The 22,515-nt window shown below is 41.8% G+C and overlaps 1 protein-coding gene across 14 annotated transcripts in view; it reads right to left on the bottom strand.

The window, feature by feature from the left end:
• Nucleotides 1–10,635: 10,635 nt before the first annotated feature.
• DLG1 (discs large MAGUK scaffold protein 1) overlaps nucleotides 10,636–22,515 on the bottom strand; it is a 427,573-nt gene continuing 415,693 nt past the window's right edge. For all 14 annotated transcript variants that reach the window (XM_084638865.1, XM_084638863.1, XM_084638875.1 and 11 more), the window contains 2 exons: nucleotides 15,623–15,714; nucleotides 10,636–12,375 (listed from right to left, as the gene is read on the bottom strand). In XM_084638865.1, coding sequence (XP_084494991.1) covers nucleotides 12,269–12,375; nucleotides 15,623–15,714 — 199 coding nt within the window. In that variant the 3' untranslated portion in view covers nucleotides 10,636–12,268. The remainder of the gene's footprint in view (nucleotides 12,376–15,622; nucleotides 15,715–22,515) is intronic.

Raw genomic sequence — 22,515 nt, forward strand, 5'->3', positions numbered from 1 at the left:
TGTCATTATAGTTCCCACTTTGCTATTGTTTATCAGCATGGTCTCTGTCTGGTTCTGTGATTGTTTCTGTCTGCTGTATAATTAATTTTGCTGGGTGTAAACTAATTAAGGTGGTGGGATATAATTGGTTAGCTAATCATGTTACAATATGTTAGGATTGGTTAGTTAAATTTCAGTAGACTGATTGGTTAAGGTATAGCTAAGAATATTAGCAAAAAGAAAAGGAGTACTTGTGGCATCTTAGAGACTAACCAATTTATTTGAGCATAAGCTTTCGTGAGCTACAGCTCACTTCATCGGATGCATACAGTGGAAAATACAGAAGATGTTTTTATACACACAGACCATGAAAAAATGGGTGTTTATCACTACAAAAGGTTTTCTCTCCCCCCCTCCCCCTACTCTCCTGCTGGTAATAGCTTATCTAAAGTGATCACTCTCCTTACAATAAGAAAAGGAGTACTTGTGGCACCTTAGAGACTAACCAATTTATTTGAGCATAAGCTGTAGCTCACGAAAGCTTATGCTCAAATAAACTGGTTAGTCTCTAAGGTGCCACAAGTACTCCTTTTCTTTTTGCAAATACAGACTTACACTGCTGTTACTCTGAAACCTCTCCTTACAATGTGTATGATAATCAAGGTGGGCCATTTCCAGCACAAATCCAGGTTTTCTCCCCCCCCCCGCAACAAACCCACTCTAACTAACTAACACGGCTGTTACTCTGAAACCTAAGAATATCACTATATAAATTAGGGGAAACAGGAAGTAAGTTGGGATTCGAAAATAAGGAAAAAGGAACTTGGATTTAAGCTTGCTGGAAGTTCACCCCAATAAACATTGAATTGTTTGCACCTTCGGACTTCGGGTATTGTTGCTCTCTGTTCATGTGAGAAGGACCAGGGAAGTGGGAGAGTGAAGAAATAAGCTCTCTAACACCACCGATTAAGATTTGAAACATGGGCTTTCCTTATTTCCAGATAGCTGAGTTTTAAAATAAAGTTTGATATAAAGTAATAAAAATGCCTTACTTTACTAAATTAATATAAGAAATTTGGCAAATAACTTACTATCAATTTTTATTAAAACTTTTAAATAAAAAGGTAACATCTTTATTTATATGTTTAACCTTTTATTTATTTTTATTTTTTATTTTTGTTTGCCTTATGTTGTATAGTTTTAAATAGAATTCTGGCACCATTTGTTTTTAATTGTAAGTTTGTCCTGTATGTTGGCCTGTGTTGTATGTTGTGAGTGTCATGTGACTACTTTCTATTATTTTTATTTTGTTGCAAAGAGTCAAGTTTATACTATTTTTTTTAAAAAAAAAAGTGGTACCATACTATTTTAAGATTATGGTTGGGTATAACCCTCATATTATTACCATTTTTTTTTCAAAGTTCAAAAAGGTCTCAGTTATAAATATATGTACATATATCTCTGCCTCAACAAATAATGCAATTGCAAACAAAAATAATTTTCTTTTATTAATCTCAGTTTTGTTTTTCATTTTTTTTTATTCAAAGGAAGAAAAATGTAAGGGGAAACCTCAACATTAAGGTTAAGGTAATATTGACAAAACGTTAATTTCTTGTTTGGGTTTTTATAAACTTGCTTGCACTTTTAAATATAGTGATAAAAATGTCATAGCAAAAATGTTTAAACACAACGATTTATGTATAAAGCTAACCAAACAATTTCAATAGGTTTCCACCTTTCCAACACGCTTCCACCTTTGTCTCACAAACACAACCAAGTGTCAGAAAACTTTAATACCTTCAAATCATTTTCATCGACCTGTATTTAAAGTTCATTTTGGTTTAATTTTTATTTTCTTTTAAGTTATGTTAAAGAGAAGTAGTGGTTGCTAACGTTTGTGCTTCTAAACAGTTAACAAAAGTGAAATTGATATCACAAGCAAATTAACTCTAAAAAGCTTGTTAAAATTACGTTACTAACTCTTTTGCTAAAACAAAGTGTTCAGCAAAGGAAAGCAATACACCTTCTCCTGGAAGATTGTGAGCATCTATTTTAGCGGTTAAGCATTTTATTTAGTATAAAATATTAGTAATGCACCTCAAGTGAAAATGAACGTCTATACAACAATTGCAAAAGTACAGCTTGAGTTATAAAAGACTTGGTCTCCATCACATCGTAAACAAACTACATTAATCAACTGTATTAGATTTGGATTACTGAAAACAAGAAGAGATGTAAAACAAACAAAAAACTGTGTTACGTTAACTAACTAGCTGTTTAAGGCTGAATCCCACAGACCAAAGACACCAGAAATATCACACCACAAAAACACCAGGTGATATCAGTATACAGTGAAGACACCTCCCAAGCATCAAGAAAAGAAAAATGAAGTGCTTTATAAATAAGAGACTGATCAAATACACCTCTGTCTCTCATATATGGACAATTAAGTTGGCAATCAGCTAGAAATCCCTGTCAGTTAATTTGAATTTGGCTATTGTGTAAAAACAACCATTATTGCTGTATTACTGTATTATTGTTGTAGTGTTGTCTTACTGTATTATTGCTCTATATCATTTACAATGTGCACTAAACCGTTTAACCCAACACACAGGTAAAAAACAACAAACGAATGGCAGCAAACAACATGAAGGCAAGGAAAAAACAAAAGCGGTAAAAAAAAAAAGTTACATAGTAACTACAAATTGGGTAAAGAAATTGCCTGTTAGTCCCAGTCATAATTTGGGTCAGTGACACTGAAACCTAACTGAGGCACATGTTACTCAGAACAATCTGGATACCAACCCTAAATCCTGACGCAGCAATACCTGATAAATTGGTTACTGTCCATTCAGTAGGTTGTCTGAAAGACGGCATCCATAAACAACAACTGGATCTACATCAACTATTGGAACAGAGAAGCTAGCAGTTCCTGTTTCCTGCCCAGCAAAGCTTACCAGAGCGTGACAACCAGTGGTAAGGGTAACCTAGAACATAAATGGGCAGTACTGTGTAGTAGCTAATTACAAGACATTTATATATAAAGGCCTCATTTGTAGTGTCATTACTCCAAATTTCTGTTTTACTTCTCATATACATAATACTGAGGAATACACAGAGGGAACACATGCATGCGGCCGACTGTTATCAACATTGGACAGAGCAGAGCACCACACCAGTGACGTCTGACAACACCTATCAGGTGGAAGGGGACTTGAACTGGGGGATCTCCCACAGCTAGGTGAGTACCCTAACAACTGGGCTAAAACTTACTCCTCCACCAGGCTTCTTGCAAAAATAGCCTAGGTGCCAACTCTAAGAAAGGGGAATCTCAAGCAAATGGAGCAACCCCACCTTAGGTGCCAAACTGCCCAAAGGACTGGGCTTAGGCCACAGTCCTCACCTTGGCATCTCCCATTGGCTGGGTTAGGCAGGGCGTCACCTAGCATACTGGCTTTTGTGAATCCAACTCTCAAGCAATAACTCTCCCCCTTCATTGTATAGAGTGCCTAACTCAAGCTTTGTGAATCCCAGTGATTTTCTAGATGCCTAAATCCCTTTGTAAATCTAGTCCAGTGTTGTTACAATTCACACGATCCTATTAAGAATAAACACAACTAATAAGCAAACTTTACTATGATGAAAAGTGATGAGTCTTTAAGCACTCTATACGTGGCATACAGTGTGTGGAGGAAGTGTCCCATGAAATTTAATAGCAAATTATAACATTTTGATTAAGAAAATTAGTAGAGAATTATATCCCTCCTGCAATTATATCCCTCCTTCTATGATTATAGAAAGTATCTCATTCATTATGAAATTCTAGGGGCTATTAGTGTAATTTCTATAGAACACTATTGATTTAATCCACATTAATGTAACCCTTCGGAGATGTATTGTCAGCAGCAAAAAGGGTCAGTTTAAGGGTTTTGGGGTTCCAAACACCAGCTCAAGCTCCTACCCAGAAACCTGGGAAACTAGATAGACCACCTTTTGCACCCGTGGTAGCTATACTTCCCCACTTGTAAGAACTGATTCCAGGGGGTTAAAACAAAACGTTACTAAAGGGGAGACAACAGAACGAACTTGGGAAAACCAGCAATTATTAAATTAACAATATTAAGTAAGACTCACCCTCCCCTAAATGTCTTAACAACGGTTCCAACCTCCATCCTCCTCTTGCAGTTGTGAGTGGCTAATGCATTCTAGCTACTTTCCTCTTCTTCCCCTCATAGTTTGTTGTCCTGGTTTGGTGGAATCCAAGGATTCTGGCAAGTCAGTGCTGTCTGGGGCTTTACCATTTGAACCAGCTGAGGTGATTTTAGCTTTGATTGTTGGGTAGGGAGGCCCACACCAAAGTCCTTCAAATAGGCTGCTGCTTACTGTGGCTTCAGCCCAAGGTAAATCAGTGCCACTCTGCACCACCCATCCCTTCAAAGCCACCTTAGCTCTACACCACCATCCATTGCCTCAAAGCCACCCCAGCTCTGCACCATCCAGTGGCTTGAAAGCACTTCAGCTCAGTTCTTTAGAGAGGAATCAGTACCATACATGACCCTTAATAGAGTTCTTACCACCACAGAAGCCCTGCTGTATTAATTTAGATGGAATAAATGGGTCAAAGGTGTTTACATGACCTGTCATTGTTCAACATTAAAGTCTATTAAAGAAGTTTTGGCGTTTGGTATATAAAAAGTTCAGCCTGCTAAGTACCATTGCAAACACACCATTAAATTTTTATTAAAAATAAATACATAAAAACAGTTAAAACATTTGAGATGTTAAAGTAACATTAGGCTTACATTCCCCCCCACCCACCCCAAGTTCCCTTTTCTTTAGCTAGAGAGAGTTTTTAGAAGGAAAAAACCCACAACCTTGTTTGGCAGTCTCTTAGATGGCATCAAACATGGCAATAAGTATCTTCTGGAGAAAAGACAAGGATTTATTTGAGATCGGCTGGAGATGTTGTTGCTGTTGTTGTTAAAGACTGACCCCATTTCATCTTAGGTGGTGTTCGGGATTCAGCTGGAGCCAGTAGAGGTAATGATGTTGTCTGGGTCCCTCTCTGACCTGGTCAGGACATCTCTCAGGATCAGGGTGACAAAGGCCTGTGGTCCCAGGAGCTGGCGGCGGAGGTAGCTATGATGGTGAAGCTCACTCCGGTAACCAATTTTTCTCCCTAAGGTCTCTTTTTTTAAGGACCCACAAAGAGAGTGGTGAGCAGAATAGCCCATCCCCTTGTTATTTTGTTCACCAACTAGCCCTCATTTCTGATACACTAAATTTGGTACACTTATTTCTGATTCCACATTTTCTTATCAGACATCATCTTAACACAGACCTTGAGTTTAGGACTTTTTGTGTGGACTAATTCAGTCTGTCTCCCTTCCTACTTCCCCCATCATTCGTTATCATGACATCTTATGAACTTTCAAATTTTTTTTTTTACAGTTGAACTCATAATTAGGATACAACAGCACTCCTAACAAATGATATGTAGGTGAATAGATCAGAGTCAGCACCAACATTCCCTCTAATTTTTTCCATCCATGTGTGGAATAAATTTTGTTATGTGCACCTAGGTATATGCCTATGTGTGCCACCAGCAGAAACAAAAAACCTAGTTACATCTTTTTTTGAAGTTGCCATAGGGATAATTACTCCAGCCAGGACAGGCTAGGCATTTTAGAACTCACTACTCAAAGAATTAAATTTAAGTATAAGAGAAATAAAAATTATGGAATGCATAAACCAGTCAAAACACTAAAATAACATTTTGAAAGAATAAAATTACAGAGACTATATGTGCATTCCAGGAAGTACCAAGAAGTAACAACAACAATAATACACGTATGTGTTGGGAGGTGAATGTGAGAGAGAGTGTGCGTGTGAGAGAGAGAGCTCTCCTGCTCTGTCTTGAGCCCTGTAGTCTCCCCTCCCCTGCTCTGCGGAGATGAGGTACATGGGGAGGGGGAGACTGAGAGAGAGTATGCGTGTGTATGTGTGTGTGAGTGAGTGTGTGCTGGCTGCTGGGGAAATCTCAGCAATGGTGCACTGTCTCTTTAAGAAAGGCACTCAGACACTCACCATTCTGACTGCAGCAGCTCCCAGTCCTCCTAAGCCAGGCTGTCCCTTCTGCCCTGCGGAGATGGGTACCGGCTGGGGGGAGGGGAATACCCTAACCTCAACTCCCTCCTCCCCCCCGCCCCACTCTGCACAGCCAGCAGCAGGGCCCTGGGAGCAGCTGCAGGATGGAGCAACGTGGGGGGAAGGGCACCTGACCATACGATGGGGACTGTGCCTGTACCCGCTCTGCTGTCAGCTGGGTGGCCCGTACATCTCTCCTGTGTGGCAGGCCATGTGCACAGCTTACAGGGACACAGGTCAGCTCTGGGTGCACCTGTCACCAGTCCTGTCCAGGCTCCCTTACCTGATTGCGGACTTTAGTCAGGTTGACCCCCCGCCCTGCCCCAGGTACATTTGATGTAGGTCTCTTGTCCTTTCATTTCACAATAGGGACAACAGTATTTTATGCCTCCCCCCAAAACACAACTGTATTATAACCAAAAGGCCCCAAACTTTCACAATGCAAATAAAGCCTCATTCAGTCATATTCTCTTGCTCATCAGCAGATGCTGGCAGAGAGCTCACTTTCATATGGAGTTCTCAAGCAGCTCTTGATCGCTCTTCTCTCTATTCACCAATAGATGTCAATAGTGAGCTCCCTACTTTACAGGACTTCAGGCCATATGGCTAGGGCCCTACCAAATTCATGGTCCATTTTGTCAATTTCATGGTCATAGGATTTTAAAAATAAATGTCATGATTTCAGCTATTTAAATCTGAAATTTCACGGTGTTGTAATTGTCGGGGTCCTGACCCAGAAAGGAATTGTGGGGGAGTCGCAGGGTGATTGCAGGGGGGTTGTGGTACTGCCACCCTCACTTCCGTGCTGCTGCTGCTGGCAGCGCTGCCTTCAGAGCTGGGTGGCCAGAGAGCGGCGGCTGCTGGCTGGGAGCTCAGCTCTGAAGACAGTGTCACCACCAGCAGCCGCGCAGAACTAAGGATGGCCTGGTGTGGTGTTGCCACCCTTCCTTCTGCACTTCTTCCTGCAAAGCTGGGCTCTCAGTCAGCAGCCGCCGCTCTTCGGCCGCCCCGCTCTGAAGGCAGCCGCGCAGAACTAAGTGTGGCATGGTCTGGTATTGCCACCCTTCCTTCTTTGCGGCTGCTGCTGGCAGGGCGCTGCCTTCAGAGCTGGGTGCCTGTCCAGCAGCCGCCGCTCTCCGGCCGCCCCGCTCTGAAGGCAGCACAGAAGTCAGGGTGCAGTACCACAACTGCCCTAAAATAACCCTGTGAGCCCCCTGCGACCGCCTTTTGGGTCAGGGCCCCCAGTTTGAGAAATGCTGGTCTCTCCCGTGAAATCTGTTTAGTATAGGGTTAAAGCACACAAAAGACCAGATTTCACGTGTTTTTCATGGCCGTGAATTTGGTAGGGCCCGACACATGGCATATGTTAAATTATGTAGCACATTTTCATTAGGATTGCCAGACACTGAAACGCAGCCATCCTTGGGACTGATAGCACAGCCGTTTTATGCCAGCAACAGTATGTAACTGCTTTGAGGAGAGGACAGAAACAATGTTTTCATCTGAATTACAGAGAGGAATTTAGTTGAGCAGAATGTAGTTACTTGTGTTGGAATTTGAACAGAATACTGGGATTAATACCCTTTCTCTTGTGAACAGTGCCATAGGAGTTTTGATCGGAAGTAGGCAGGGCCTGTATTTTGTCTCATTTGACACATAACACCCTATAGTAGCATAGTACAGCTCAACACCATGCTGAAGCATTATGGATTCATAGATATTATGGCCAGAAGGTGCCTTTGTGATCATCTAGTTGAACCTTCTGCAAAATGTAGGCCGTAGGAATTCCCTGAATTAATTCCTACCTCAAGTCAATAGCTGTGGCAGAACTAGAGCATACTTATCTTTATTTAAGGATTTCCAGTAATGGAGAATCCACCATAACCCTTGGTGAGTTTTTCCAATGCTTAATTACCCTCACTGTTAATAATCTTTGGCTTGTTTCTAGTCTGAATTTATCTAGCCTCAACTTTCAGCCATTGGATCTTGTTATACCTTTGTTTGCTAGACTGAAGAACCCTCTACTATCAAATGTATGTTCTACATGTAGACACTTAGGGAGTGTGATCAAATGACCCTGTGACATACTATACCTTGGGGGAGCGTCTTTTAACCCCCATATTCCTCATCTGTATATAACTGTGATATTAAGCATACAAAGCATGCCTCGTAAGATATCAGGGGAAAGGTTATGATCTGCTGAAGGTCATTTCTCTATCCATACATGTATATCATTGATGCATATGAAGTTATGAGAACTGTGTTGTATGGGTGTCACTAAAACATGCTGTAAGTTGGGGAATCAGCCAGATAGTAGCTCCCCAGAGGCAACAGCAAGGAAAGTAACCAACGTCCAGGCAGGGTGTCAAACAACCCATCTACAACCACTGTCCAGCAAGGGAGCTACAATTCAATGACTCACCTCTGGTGCCAAGGGACCAGACTCAAAGAAACCTGCCTATGAGGCTGAGGTGACAGTGTCACACTCAGAGCGGATGCAGAAGAGTGGCCAAACTCTGACCACACTCCACTGGGCTCCCTGGGCTAGACTCTCTTCAGAGTCAGGGAACATCCCTTCTCGGTCCGCTGCTTCTTATGATTTTTCTTTGGCACTGGTGAAGGAGAATCGTGCCGAGAATCTCTCATGATGGGAGAAGCACTCCTCACCGATGATGAGGTACTGGATGCAGAATCAGACCACCTCAGCTCCAATGAGGGATGGAGCACCACCTCCATCAGGTGGAACGTCAACCTGTCCTCCCTATCCTTCTCTGTATGGGGCTCGAAATCCTGACAGATCTGGCAGCAGTCCCCGATATGAGGCACGTAAGACAACAGGAGAGCAGGACACTCTTAGGCACAGATTTGCTGCAGGAGGCACAGGGCTTGAGACCCAGGGACCAAGGCATGCCCCGGCACTGGGAGTGGACAAAAAACTCTGCTAACAGTGCGAAAAGCGCCAACTAACTATATACAACTAATCTACAACAGTCCAAACCAGAAAATTAAAGAACTGGAATAGGGAAACAAGGGAAAAGGACTAAACTAAGGCCACCGAGTAAGGGTTTGTCTACACTGGCACTTTCGTCGCTAACACTTTCGTCGCTCAGGGGTATGAATGACAAAAGCGTTAGTGACGAAAAGTGTTGGTGTGAACAGCACTTCGCTGGCGGGACCCGTGCTCCGGTGATGAAGCTACGGCTCCTCAGAGGTAGTTTTATTTTGTCGCCGGGAGAGCTCCCTCCCGGGGATAGTGGCCATGCAGCGCACCATACAACAGTACAGCTGCACCGTCGTAAGGTGTGCAGTGCAGACGTAGCCGAAGGGTTTACCAAAGTAAGAACAGCTGTTCCAGCAACTGTCACGGGTGGTAAGGAGGAACTGAGGTGGTGCGGAGCCAGCCGGGCCCCTTATAAGCACATGGCACTAAAGGGCGCTAGAGCTGGCCCCCTGGATACCATGGAGGGAAAAATTCGCTGGTGACTGTGCATGCAGCACGTGTGCATCTAACGTGGAATGGACATGAGCAAGCGCTCAAAGAAGAAGAGACCTGAACAATTGAGAGGGAAAGGGATTAGCTCCTGGTTGTTTAAAACAATTAACACCTGACAAACAAACGGGAGAAAAGCTCCATGAAATTGAATTAAACACCCCTATCCTTTCAAATGAAAGTGGAGAGACCTCCATCTCTAGTTCTTCCATCTTGCCAAAACTCCTCCAGCAAAAACAAAGAAGAGAACACATGCCACTCCTGATGGGTAAAAAGGAAGCACAAAAACATTTAAAAAAACAATAAAGAAAAGGCAGTAAGAGACAAAAGCTTTTTTCTTTTGTAAGAAAAACGTACCATCTAAAAGCCTCACTAAGTGACACCTCCAAAAGTGACTAGTGATTTTGAGGGGTCTCAATTTTTAGGTACCCAAACTGAGATACCTTAAAGTAGCCTGATTTTCAGAAATTACTGAGCATCTAAAAGTCACATCCTTTTAACGCGTTTCAAGTTGTGTACCCCAAATCACTTGTTATTTCTTAAAATTTAGGCCACTGGTGCTTTCAGAGCTTTAGCTAGAAGGCTTTAATTTTGATTCATGCTAGTTAGTATCTGATGACAATCTCAGAACACTTTATAATTTCAGCAACAGGCAGAGAAACCCATAAAAATACAGCAAGAATGCACTCTCTTTACTAATCCAGTATACAGCCAAGATGGATTTTTTCACAATCACTGCACATTAGGCTGTACATTTACAGGATTCCCAATCTACCAATATTTTGCAGTACTTTGTTCTCTCACACATGCTTATTACTTTTAACTCCTTGCCCCAAGATCTAACCTGAATTTAATTTAACTACACTGAACTTCTTTGGCCCACATATTAGTTTTTCAATGCTCCTCTATCACATAGTTGCTCATTATTTACTGTTCCTGCCAATTTATTGTTTGCGAGCTTAATTTCTTAATTCTACATCACCTGTATTTCAGATTATCTAATTAAAGACACACAAAAATATGTTGTACAATAAACTTTATTAGCTGTTCTCCTCTTTCTGACAAATGGAATGAATAATATTGATAGGTTCTTTTAAACCATAGGTAATTTGGTTGAGAAACTGCAATGAGGCTGTCAGGAGCACATCTTTTTTTAATAAACAATTGACTCCAAAAGAACCATGAGCAAGTACCAAACAATGTTATTAATAACTGGAGTATTTTTCACCACTGATGTTAGTTCTATATTTTGCAGAAATATATTTATAATTGCTCAGCTCAGAGGCCTGTGTCTCTCCAGTGCAGGGCCACCATGGAAGATATGACACAGATGCAATCTGAGATGTACATGAAAACTGACTGTTGACTCTGAAATCTCCCATTGGTTAAAACATGCACATCACATGGAAAAGAAAAAAATCCCAAAACCAAACATCTGAAATTGTTTGTAGAAAAGAGGAGAACTTGCCCATATTTTTTTCTTGTAGCTAATATCCCCCAGATGTTTTACCCAGCCACCATACCCCATTTCATTTCACATGATTAAGGAAGATAAATTCTAATTTATATTTATTCTCAAAACAAACAAACAAACAAAAAAAGCTAGGAATAGGTGGGAAAAGAAAAATATATATATTTTATATATATGTGTGTGCAACTATGTAAAGAAAATAATTCCCGTAGATACAAGTTTATAGTTAAAGAAAGTTTTATAACAAAATAGGCAATTATTGTGAGTAAAATATTCATTTAAATCTGACACCCCTAAGGAGAGACACTATTTTAAACTACAAATCTGACTCTTTTCCTATTGCCTTAATGATCATCCATCACTGCAACTGTTTTCTGTTTTGTTGCCAAAGAAAATTTGCTATTCATTTGTAAAATATAAGCTTCCCTAGCACCTAAACATGTTTTCGACTCAGAAAAGAGTGAACTTTTGTAAGATACTGTAAATAGTGTTGCATGAGTAAGATTAAAAACATTAAATATCTTTATCCCTAGCAACTGTATATGCAAAAAATGAATAAAAATAGACTATAAGAATATCATTATGAAATTTTGAAAATGAATATCCTTTGTGAATTAATGGAAGTTAATGAATACATTAATTTGGAAATTAAACAAAGGTTACATTAACTGCCTATAAAGAAAAATATTTGCTGTGACAACAGAAAGTCAACCCACAAACTAAAACTTGAAATTAAATGCCTTGACCAACTCATACTATTATAATTAAAGCGTGCAAAGTTGCTCACGATTTACATCATTGGGTAAGATGCCTTTTCTTTCATAGGTGATGCAATTTTAAAAGAATGTATGTAAATCTTTTCTGAAAATCTCTGAAACTTACTTTCCCTTAAACATTAAGGATTTTACCATACAATTCCCCACCCCTATCTTAATAGCTGGTCAGGCCATTTGACCTTCATGTTTGAAAAGTGTCAAATGAACGCTACCACACAATAACACAAATTATTCAAACTAAAAGAGACACCAAATGTAAAAAAAATATGGGAACTGCAGAATGTGATGTTTAGTGTGTGACCCACACTGGAAAGAGCTAGAGGCAGGCTCAACTGAAAAGGGTTACAAGTTGTCAATGAGTAGGTGATGTCCGTTAGAAAATGAAAACCAAAAATCTCTCAATTTTCATAATTTTTCCTTTGCTGGTACCCAGATGTAAGGCCCAGACTGTTCTTCTATGATCTGCTTCACCTGGTTGTATATCTCTTCCAGTGTGTCTCCTTGGACAATAGCTGCAAAACATAGTATTACAGTGAGCAAGCATTTTTTACTAGCTTTCACCTTGCGTGCAGACATTCTCAGCCCCCTTCCCAGGGTGGGGATTTAACCAGACTGGAGAAGTAACAGACAACACTGGGATAGTGGTTTATTGTGAGCTAAAGGTGCGTGACTGTTCGGGGGTGTAGGGCTTCCCCAAGGCCTTTGAACTAGCCAGTGTACAGTGTATAGCATCCTGGGGTCAAGAAGGAATTTTCCCACACTGTAGATTGGCATGTGCAGCTGGGTTTTTTTTGTTTTTGTTTTTTGCCTTCCTCAGATACCTCCAAGGATTGGTTTGGGGGTGATTTGTTATTTTCTGATTTTCTTTTTTCGTTTTCTTCTAGTCCCAACTTTTGTGCAGGTATCCAGGACAGGAGGGTAAAAGAGCAGGGCTAGTTAATAATCCTAATCCAGACAAATAAATCATTGAGACTTGTAGCAAGTGAAATGGTGGTGTGAGCTTCCATGTAATGTAGATTTAGGAACTGGTCATCTGGATCACGAACCAGGACATGAAAAATAGGTCATCTGGTAGATTCTGGTTGCTAGCAGTGTCCATGATTTGGGATGGAAGGAAGGGGTTAACACATGCATTTCTCTAATCCTCTACATCTGAGGCTTGCTTTAGAAACAGTTCATAAAGTTACAATCTACACTCAGACCATACAGATTGTATATATTATCACTGAGGCTAGAGAAGCACTATAAATGAATCGAGGTGGGGTGTGTTCTGACCCAAATCAGATTAAAGTATGGTCTGATTTGAATCAGGACTAGGGTTCTTGCAACACTTTGGATCCAAATCACAAAAATCTTGATTGCAGCTTCGTCTTAACTGGGGTCTTCACCTCCAGGCTGAGAACCCACTTAATAGAGTTCAACAGGAAAAAAATGTATAATGCTGCTGTTTGGGGCAGGACACTGTATTCCTGTGTTTGTGTTAATACACACCACACTAGTACGATTACTGAGCTCTCATTACATGCTAACAGTTGCCTCTTACTCAGCTTCCTAACTCTCAAAACATTTAAAATCTATGACAGCATTTTATTTTACATTCAATGGTAACAAAGCTTCCTTAATGGCTGTTCTAATTCAATTTACTTGTCAAACCTCTTAGAAGATTCTTATTCATTTTACAATTAAAAATTTATGCCTTCTTTGTAAACACACATACATGCATTCTACATCATACCACTACCAAACATCGTTATTTCTGTTACTTGGCAAAATATTTTATCAATAGTCACTATTCAGAGCATCCCCTGTCGATATGGTGTTATAGGAACCATAGTAGTTTAAAATTATTTCTGATACTTGCATGATCATGTACACTACACATTGTACATGTTAGGTAGTATTATTAGATAAAGGTGAATTACAGGAGCTCTACTAGCTACCGGTATAATTATCAATACTGCAATAGTGCCCAAAAGTACCAATCAGAATCTCCCCAGCTCCTCAACATGTTGGTCCTTCGCTGAAGCTTGCCTCTCTATAGGGAGGATTGTTGAGAAGAGGCAATCAGGCTGTGCTAGACAGGAGACAAGGCAGAGGCAGTGAGGAGACCAACATGCAGCCAGTGTGTTTTGTGGCCAGGGCAATCATTGCCAAAGAGCCCTAGGTATTGAAGGAGAAAAGCTGGGCTATTGCAGATGGGGGTGCTGAGAAATTATTTTTTTTAAAACCAAGGGAATTAAATGTCCCAAAACTTTAAAGTTGTCCAATGCTGCCTTGTGCGCTTTTAGAATGTGGAGAGTGGCTAAATATATACCTCTGAAAACTAGGGAAGAGTTAAGGTATTACAAACTTAAAACTTCTGAAAACTAGGAATACAGAGTTAAGATACATGCCAACTTAACCTCTTTGAGTGATGCCCCAGGTCAGCTTTAACACACATGTTAGCATTCCATGTTTTCAGATAGTGCAGAGCACTCAGGGAATAGGGCACATGATCACTGTAGGGCAGTGTCTAACACTTTATCTTTACTGACACAAAACTTTTGACTTATGTTTAGGTAAGATGTACTGAACAGAAGCTACCTACTCTTGGCTTAGGCTCAAATAGAGTTTGCTCCATAGAAACAACCCCCACTTGCTAAATTTTACAACCCCTTCATTCTCTTATACCAAGCCCCCTTCATCCTTATACATAGGGTTCCATTTAACATTAAACTTTCAGGTTTCAGAGTAGCAGCCGTTAGTCTGTATCTGCAAAAAGAAAAGGAGGACTTGTGGCACCTTAGAGACTAACAAATTTATTTGAGCACAAACTTTCGTGAAGTGAGCTGTAGCTCATGAAAGCTTGTGCTCAAATAAATCTGTTAGTCTCTAAGGTGCCACAAGTCCTCCTTTTCATTAAACTTTCACTTACCTTTTATTAAATCTACAGACCACTCTCATATCCCACCTCACTGATGATAATCCTATAGCAAGACCACCCCTATGGACTGCTACTGACACAACCGAGAGAACTAGGCACTGACTTGAGGCATAAGGGATCCCTCAAGGTACACATGCAGCAATTTTCTTTGATCACACACAGGGGAGAGGGCACGGAGAAGGGCAAGGCTGCCACAGACCACCTCATGTCACAATCACTGCTCTGCCAAGCTGTTCCAGCTAATCCCTCTACCATTCAAGACAGCTAAACCTATCAGTGAACACAGCTGGAGTGAATGTAGATAATCCCCAATGGCTATTGCCTGCTCCATGGGGGCAGAGTTAGGGCTGCCTTAGTGTGTACCTTAACTCTCTATTTCCTTGTTCTCAGAAGTTTAAGTTTGCATTACTGTAACTCTTAATTTTCTGGTTTTCAGAGGTTTAGCCACCCTTCACATTCTGGAAAGGCATGAGACACCAGTTGGTGACCTTTACGTTAAAAGTTTCCAGACTTTTAATATATAAATAAGACTAACGTTTCTAGTTTCAACAGCTAGCAAAAAGCGAAAAGTTCTCATGCTCTAAAGTATAAACTGGCACCAGCTTAAGTAAAGAAGAAATTTCGTCTCAATGTTAAACAGTGAATTGATACAAATATTTAATGAACAGTTGCAGTGCATTATGATGGTTTTACATGTTCTAAAACGTTCATCATAGACCAGTATTGGAGACAAGATATATAACTGAAGTTTATGGGCTCAGTCAGTTGTGACAATTCTTATGGTCCAGAAAACACAATTCCACGCTTTGACGGGAACTGTAATGAGGGATACAAACCTGTGAAATGTTCAGTAAATTCTTGCTCCAGTTTCATGGCTCTCTCAAAGGTCTTCCTGGCTTGCTCCTCTGTTAAACGTTTGTTCATTTCCCTGAGACGAAATACATTATAAAATAATAAGCAGTTACCAAATACTGCTGATTCTTTTGAAATAAGGTTATTAAACTGCCCTCTGAATATGAATCCTAGAAAAAAACCAGCCCCATCCTGTTCCTGAATCTGAGATTTATTAAACTCTTGAAGGGAGACTTAAGTAAAGGGAGATAGTGGGAGTGCTGTAGACTAGCCTTCCATTTCTTGGCATCTGGAAAAGATGCTGGGGTTAACACTGAAACCCACTAAGCAACCTCAATATAAAATTAGAGGTTACCTGCCTGTAACTGGAAGTTCTTCGAGATGCATGGCCCTTGTCTGTATTCCACATGTGGGTAACGCACGTGCACCATGCGTCTTGAGTCTGGAAATTCTAACAAGCAATGTCCATTTTACACATATGTGCAGTAGCTTGCTTCGTGCTCCAGAGAGAGGGCATAAAGCATGATGCCAAAGATTCAAATGGAGGTGTGGTGATCAGTGACAGGACAAGATAGATGTCCCATTGAGGTACAGGCTTGAGAATTGGTGGAAAGGTCCTGATTAGGCCCTTCATTAATCTAACCACTGTAGGGTGAATGAGTGAAAATGGATTACCTGTCTACTGGAGGAAGAAAGGCACTGACTGTTTCAAGATGTACCCATAGTGAGCTAATGAAGAGACCCGTGTTATTTTAATAACAGGAGATAATCTAAAATGACTGGGATATCAGCAGAGTTTGAGGAAGACTGATGATGTTGAGCCCAAGCACAAAAATGTTTCCATTCAGGTTGGTAGCAGCTCCTAGTTTAATCTTTGCAACTTTGAATAAGAATGGCTTGGATGGCTGTTGAGGAAGAGAGTTCTGATGCTCATCCAAACACCAGGCCATGAGGTGAAGTGGGTATGGATTGGGATATCTGATTTAGCTTCCTTCAAAGTAAGGGGAGCCGAGAAGAGATAGATCCTAACAGGAGGATGGACTGACAGTCTCAGAAGTTCTGGGAACCAAAACTCTTTAGGTCAGTTGAGTGCTAGTGTTGGGATTTTTTTCAAGCCCATTTTTTACTTGGCTTCCTAAGAACTCAGTTCGACTCCAGCTTTCATCACTCAGGTATTTTTATTTGGCATACAGCAGTGCTATACTGAGTTGATCAGACTCAAACGCAGTGGGGATGGATGCAGGATGTATCACAGCTCCAAAATTACACAGAAACCCTCTCCATTTATGTATATTATATTTCTCATTGCATTTACTATACATTGCATTACTCATTTTTGGATTGGCTTGGTTACTTTGCAGGAACCAATTCCTGTGCACGCACTGTCCATACTTCAAATTCATTTTTACCTCATCTTTACATTTACATTTGTCCCTTGTTATATAGTTCATAGTAATTAGTTCCTCGGGTGTTCTCCCTCTTATCTTAGTTGGCTTAGACATTTTGTCGTCTTAACCTAGTGACCTATCTTATTTAGCACAAACATTTTGTTTTCAACCTGATGATTCATTTACATCCCTAATTCTATCTTCCAGAAAATGAGGCCACTCTCTATGTGTTAATTACTCACATCGGGCCAGGCCTCAGCTACATTGCTCTGCTTCTGTCTTTCTTTTTATATTAGCATTTGTTTTATTTGCATTACACATTATATATATATATATTTTGTATTACACCATTATATATATATTTATTGCCCAGCAGCACATTTCTAAGGACCACTGTGGCAGCTATTATTTGAATCACCATTAACATTGAGCTTAAAGTACAAACCAGGAGGTGCAAACTCACTTCCTCTAGTATAGCCCATCACAGTGTTTTCTCTGTCCAAACAATATTATTTCTAATTGCTTGCTGCTTGACTATTAGTTGGGCAATAGGCCCCAACTGCTTGAGTCTCCTTTGCACCAAACTAGTGGTTGTAGTAGGAAGAGGGCCTGAAACATAAACTTATGTATCAGAGGCCTGGTATGAGGCCTGAGGCCTGGGCTAAAGTAGTCAAAATTTTGCTGATATAAAGCAAAGTTAAGTTGTGAGCAGAGGCAGGCCCTGCTCACTGAATCTGGCAAGAACAGGGCTGATACTGCAGAAACACACATTCCTAAGAGGTGCTAGGCACAAGAATATATATGCAAACATATTCCAGAAAGGGGGTACCAGAACATCTCGATACCAAACACATTCCCCAAAGATAACAGGAACATGCTGACCCATCTTAAGGATAAGGTCAGGATGACAGCATGATGAATAGAGATGATTTGATCGAACCAACATGTACAAGGCAATGGGTGGTGCTCTAATATGTCAGAGGGCGGCACCCTGATACATCAGAGGCAATACGTAACTTGTTTGTGTTGGTGTATAAAGATGTATCTCAGAGAGGGTGTCTTTGGCCAGCTGAGTGGGAAATGGAAAGTCCCGCCATTCACTGAGCTGCATCCATTGTCACAGGCATACATGTGTTATAACGTATAACTGTAGACATTGATCTGGGGAGTTAGGACTGTGCTTTGTTGACAATAAACCTGGCTAGCTCCCTTTGAACCTTAATGGATCTTCTGGTCATTGGGCGGTTCGCTCGATGTCTGCTGTGTCAGCTGTCTGTGCAGAGCTGGGACGACATACAGAGGGAACACACACGTATCCAAACATCTGACGACAGCGGTGTTAATGGACAAGGGAGGCACAAGTACAAAGAGATTGGTCACCAGTGACTCCAAGTCAGTGTTGTCTGTCACATCCTTTGTCACGTTCTCCTTCATCTGCACACTAGGCCATAGGGCATGGGTTCCCATCTGAGTCAGAGAAGTGAGGTTTAGACAAAACCTATCCAGCCTCCCCAGGCACGGTGCTGTCCCTCCTGAGAAGCTGTGGTCTCCCAGAGCACATACTGTGTACCCGAGCTATACCACCTCTTTAACTCTCCTTTTAATGACTAGTCAGGTGCAACCTCCTTCGCTTGTGGTCAGGTTTATATAGGCTGACCACTCAAAGAACCATCTGTGCCTGATTCATTTACAGCAGGCTGTGTTTATTTCATCTCCTTATGTTGCCATTTTTATACTGGAATAGTGCTGTTTATAGGTCCCATTATCTACTGTACACTGTTAACATATACTAATTCTTTAGGATTCCCTGTTCATCTAGGAACAGCAATTATAATTGGCACACTTGAATTACTAATTTTATGTGGTGCCCAGGTCCAGCACCTTTTAGCCTTGCAAATTTTCTTTCCCAATATTATGAATTCCTTCTTCCACTAATGTGGTCCAGGTAAGTGTGCTGTCTAACAACCTTGATTACTCCCCTTGCTTTATCTTTTCTATTCCCTCCATTAAATGCATAACAAGCAGAGCTCTTAGCAGCAGAAACCACGCACCCTCAACCCTGCTGGGCATGCTCTAACTGCTGCGGCAGTATAAAAGGGAGCAGCCTAGCTCAGTCTGGGCTGACAACCGAGGAGGAAGGATACACCTCGCTGGCTCCAGCTGAGGAGCAGCCAGGTACCTGGACTGAGGGAGCAGGAGACGCTGAGGCCCAGGCACCTGTGGATGCTCTAGGGAGATTGCAGCCGCCACCTGAGGCACCCTGAGACCCCGAAGACACCCTGACTTCAGCTACAGGAGTCACGGTAGGAAGTAGCCCCAGGAGGGACTACCCAGGGTCCTGGCAACAGTCGGCGTGTTGCAGGTGGATTCCATGCCGAGTTAGTGGCGAACTGCATCGCCACTACCAGGGCCCTGGGCTGGGACCCGGTGGAGCAGGGAGGGCTTGGGTCCCCCAACCTGGTTGCCCCTCCCTTTTGGGAGGGGGGGGTTCCCATCAATCCCTGCTGCTATGGACTATGGCCATTGGGTCTTGCTTCCCTGCCACCAAGGGGGGTCCTATCAATTTTGGCCATTAGGCTTTGCTTCTCTGCCATCAAGGGGAGCCCTATTGACTCTGGCCAGTAGGCCGCACTCCCCTGCCGCCCCTGGGGCACCCTACTGACTCCAGCCATTAGGCCACACTCCCCCGCAGATGAGGGGAGCCCTAGTGGTGCCAGCCATTGGATCACACAGGCCTGAAGCTGAGTCCAGTCATATTGACTTAACCGAGGGGCTACCACAACCTCATCCCCCTGTTCCATGTGACAGGGGTGGGAGGTACTGGCCCTGCAACAGAGACCCAAACTCTCGTGCCTCCCAGTATGGTTGCCGCAGTGTCCCTTCTGGCTTTATACTTTTTGTGGAACACTTTTTAAAAAACATTTTATGGTAGATCACCATATTTGGGATCAAGAGGAATTTTTCCCTGGGTCAGATTGGCAGAGACCCTCGGGGTTTTTCACCTTCCTCTGCAGCATGGAGCACAGGTCACTTGCAGGTTTAAACTAGTGTAAATGGTAAATTCTCTGTAACTTGAAGTCTTTAAACCATGATTTGAAGACTTCAGTAACTCAGCCAGAGGTCATGGGTCTTTTTCAGGTATGGGTGGGAGAGGTTCTGTGGCCTGCAATGTGCAGGAGGTCAGACTACATGATCATGATGGTCCTGTCTGACCTTAAAATTATGAGTTTGGAGGTGCTTACTTTGGGCTGGGGCAGGGTGTAAAAAATTGTTCTTCTTAACCGCTGAGGATAGCACAAGATTCAGTGGGCTTAAATTGCAGCAACAGAGGTTTAGGTTGGACATCAGGAAAAATTTCCTGACTTGTCAGGGTGCTTAAGAACTGGAATAAATTGCCTAGGGAAGTTGTGGAATCTCCATCATTGGAGATTTTTAAAAGCGGGTTAGACAAACACCTGTCAGGGATGGTCTAGATAATACTTAGTCCTGCCATGAGTGCAGGAGACTGGAGTAGATGACCTCTCAAGGTCCCTTCCAGTCCTATGATTCTATCATTTGTTACTTGCCATTAAAACAGCTGGATTTTATTTACATACATGTTTGTTAATTATTCTGAGCCTGCTAAAGTACAATTGTTTTGCCTTAGAAAAAACCCAGACTTTTTTATATGCCACAACATTCAGCACCTTTTAAAAGTGTCTATTTGGAACATATTAGACCCATAAACTCTCAAACCATACAATACCTTCCCCAGTTGTCCATTTGGGCCCACAGATACCATTCAAATGCACCCCTTGTACTTCTTCAATAGCCTCAGATACTACCCCAGTGTCCAAAGACAACACATTTTTCAGAAAGGTAGATTGATTTTGTTTAGTTCCAGATGGTGGTTTGTAGACTTTCTTTTTGTTTATTTTTATGGTGCAACTGGAGCCTGTTGTACTTCTGTGATGGTCTTAGGACTGATGCATTACCAACTGGACTGTTTCTAACCCTTGGGACCAGGTCCACACCCTTCACATTAGGGCACACAATGTTGTAAGCCTCCATCACTTCATGGCTGCAAATTTGTAAGACAAAGGGAAGAAAGCATTTCTCACTTCTTTCTTTCCTTACTTAAGTGAGCTTTGAGTTGGGTTATTTGAACCCAACTCTACCCTTTACTTCTCAGGTCTACCAAGCATACAGAGGGACCAAGCTGATTCAACACCAAGCATGAAGTGTACCACTTTGACTTTGGGAAAGGGTGGTAGGGAGCTTGATCCTGGATTATTGCTTTTAGATTCCATTTGATGCTTGGTTAGGTCTCCTTTGGCACTGAACTGCACCTTGGACTTCTGTACTTCCACCTTGTTGGTTGACACATTCTTCTTTCTCTGGTCTTATTACAAATGGCATTTTCCCTCCCAATCTAAACCAGGTGAGTTGCTCCAGTAACTTCCTCAATAAAGATGTTGAGATTTCAAGGTCCAAAATTGGTGTCTTCCATCTATCTTTTTTGGGGCTAACATATAAAAGGAATAGAAGCCTCTCCCTTGATATTGAGGTGGCACTTGATATTGTCCCTCTTCAGAGGAGAGAGTCTGCCTCCTGCTGAAGAATCAATTAATCAAAGTGGTCCCTAAAGTGGAGTCAGGAATGGGGTTTGTGGGGAGGGAAGGAGAGAAATTGGATGGTGTAACTTTGATGGACGATTTCTAAAACCCAATCGTGTGTTGTGATAGAGTCCCAATTATGGGCAAAAAGTGAGAGACAGCTCCCAAAGACAAGGAGGGTAGAAGTGGGTGGCTTCAATAACTGTGAGCACTTGTCATCAGAAGCAGCCCTTGGCCTCTGAACCCTGTGTCTTTTAGGTGGAGGTTTAACTGGACGCTGGTGGTAGAATGTTTGAGGAGGAGGCGGCCTTGACTGTACACCTGTAGTTCGTGTTTTTGTCTTCGGGACTGGAGTATAAATTCCCAGGAAATGGAGGCTCAATCTAGACTCTTTCAATGAGTGTAGGGCCTCATGCGTTTTCTTGATAAACAAATCTGGCTTGTCAAAAGGTACGTCCTGTATGATGATCTTGACCTCTCTGGGGAACCCCAAAGAGTGAAAGACTCACACCTCATAGCTATGCCAGTGGCTAAGCTTGTAAGGATGTTTCTGACACTATCTTGCCTTTCTTGATAGAAGGATTGTAATTGGGTTCCACTCTTTTTGAGATGGCCTTTCCCATTTCCAAGATGCTTGGAGGCAGATCACTACATACAAGTGGATCACAGAGGTCTTAACATCAGGCTACATCATTCACTTTAGGTCTCTCCCTCCTTTCCCTGACCCTCTCCTGGGAGCCCTCTCATAAGCTTTTACTGAGACAAGAAATAGACTCGTTCCTTCGATTAGGAGAGATAGAGCCAGTCCCAGCTCCTCACAAAGGAAAGGGGTTCTATTTGAGGTATTTCCTTGTGCCAAAGAAGGATGGAAGGTGCAGACACATTTTGGATCTA

This window comes from Lepidochelys olivacea (genome assembly GCF_965140295.1).
Source record: "Lepidochelys olivacea isolate rLepOli2 genome assembly, chromosome: 9".
Taxonomy (NCBI): domain Eukaryota; kingdom Metazoa; phylum Chordata; order Testudines; family Cheloniidae; genus Lepidochelys; species Lepidochelys olivacea.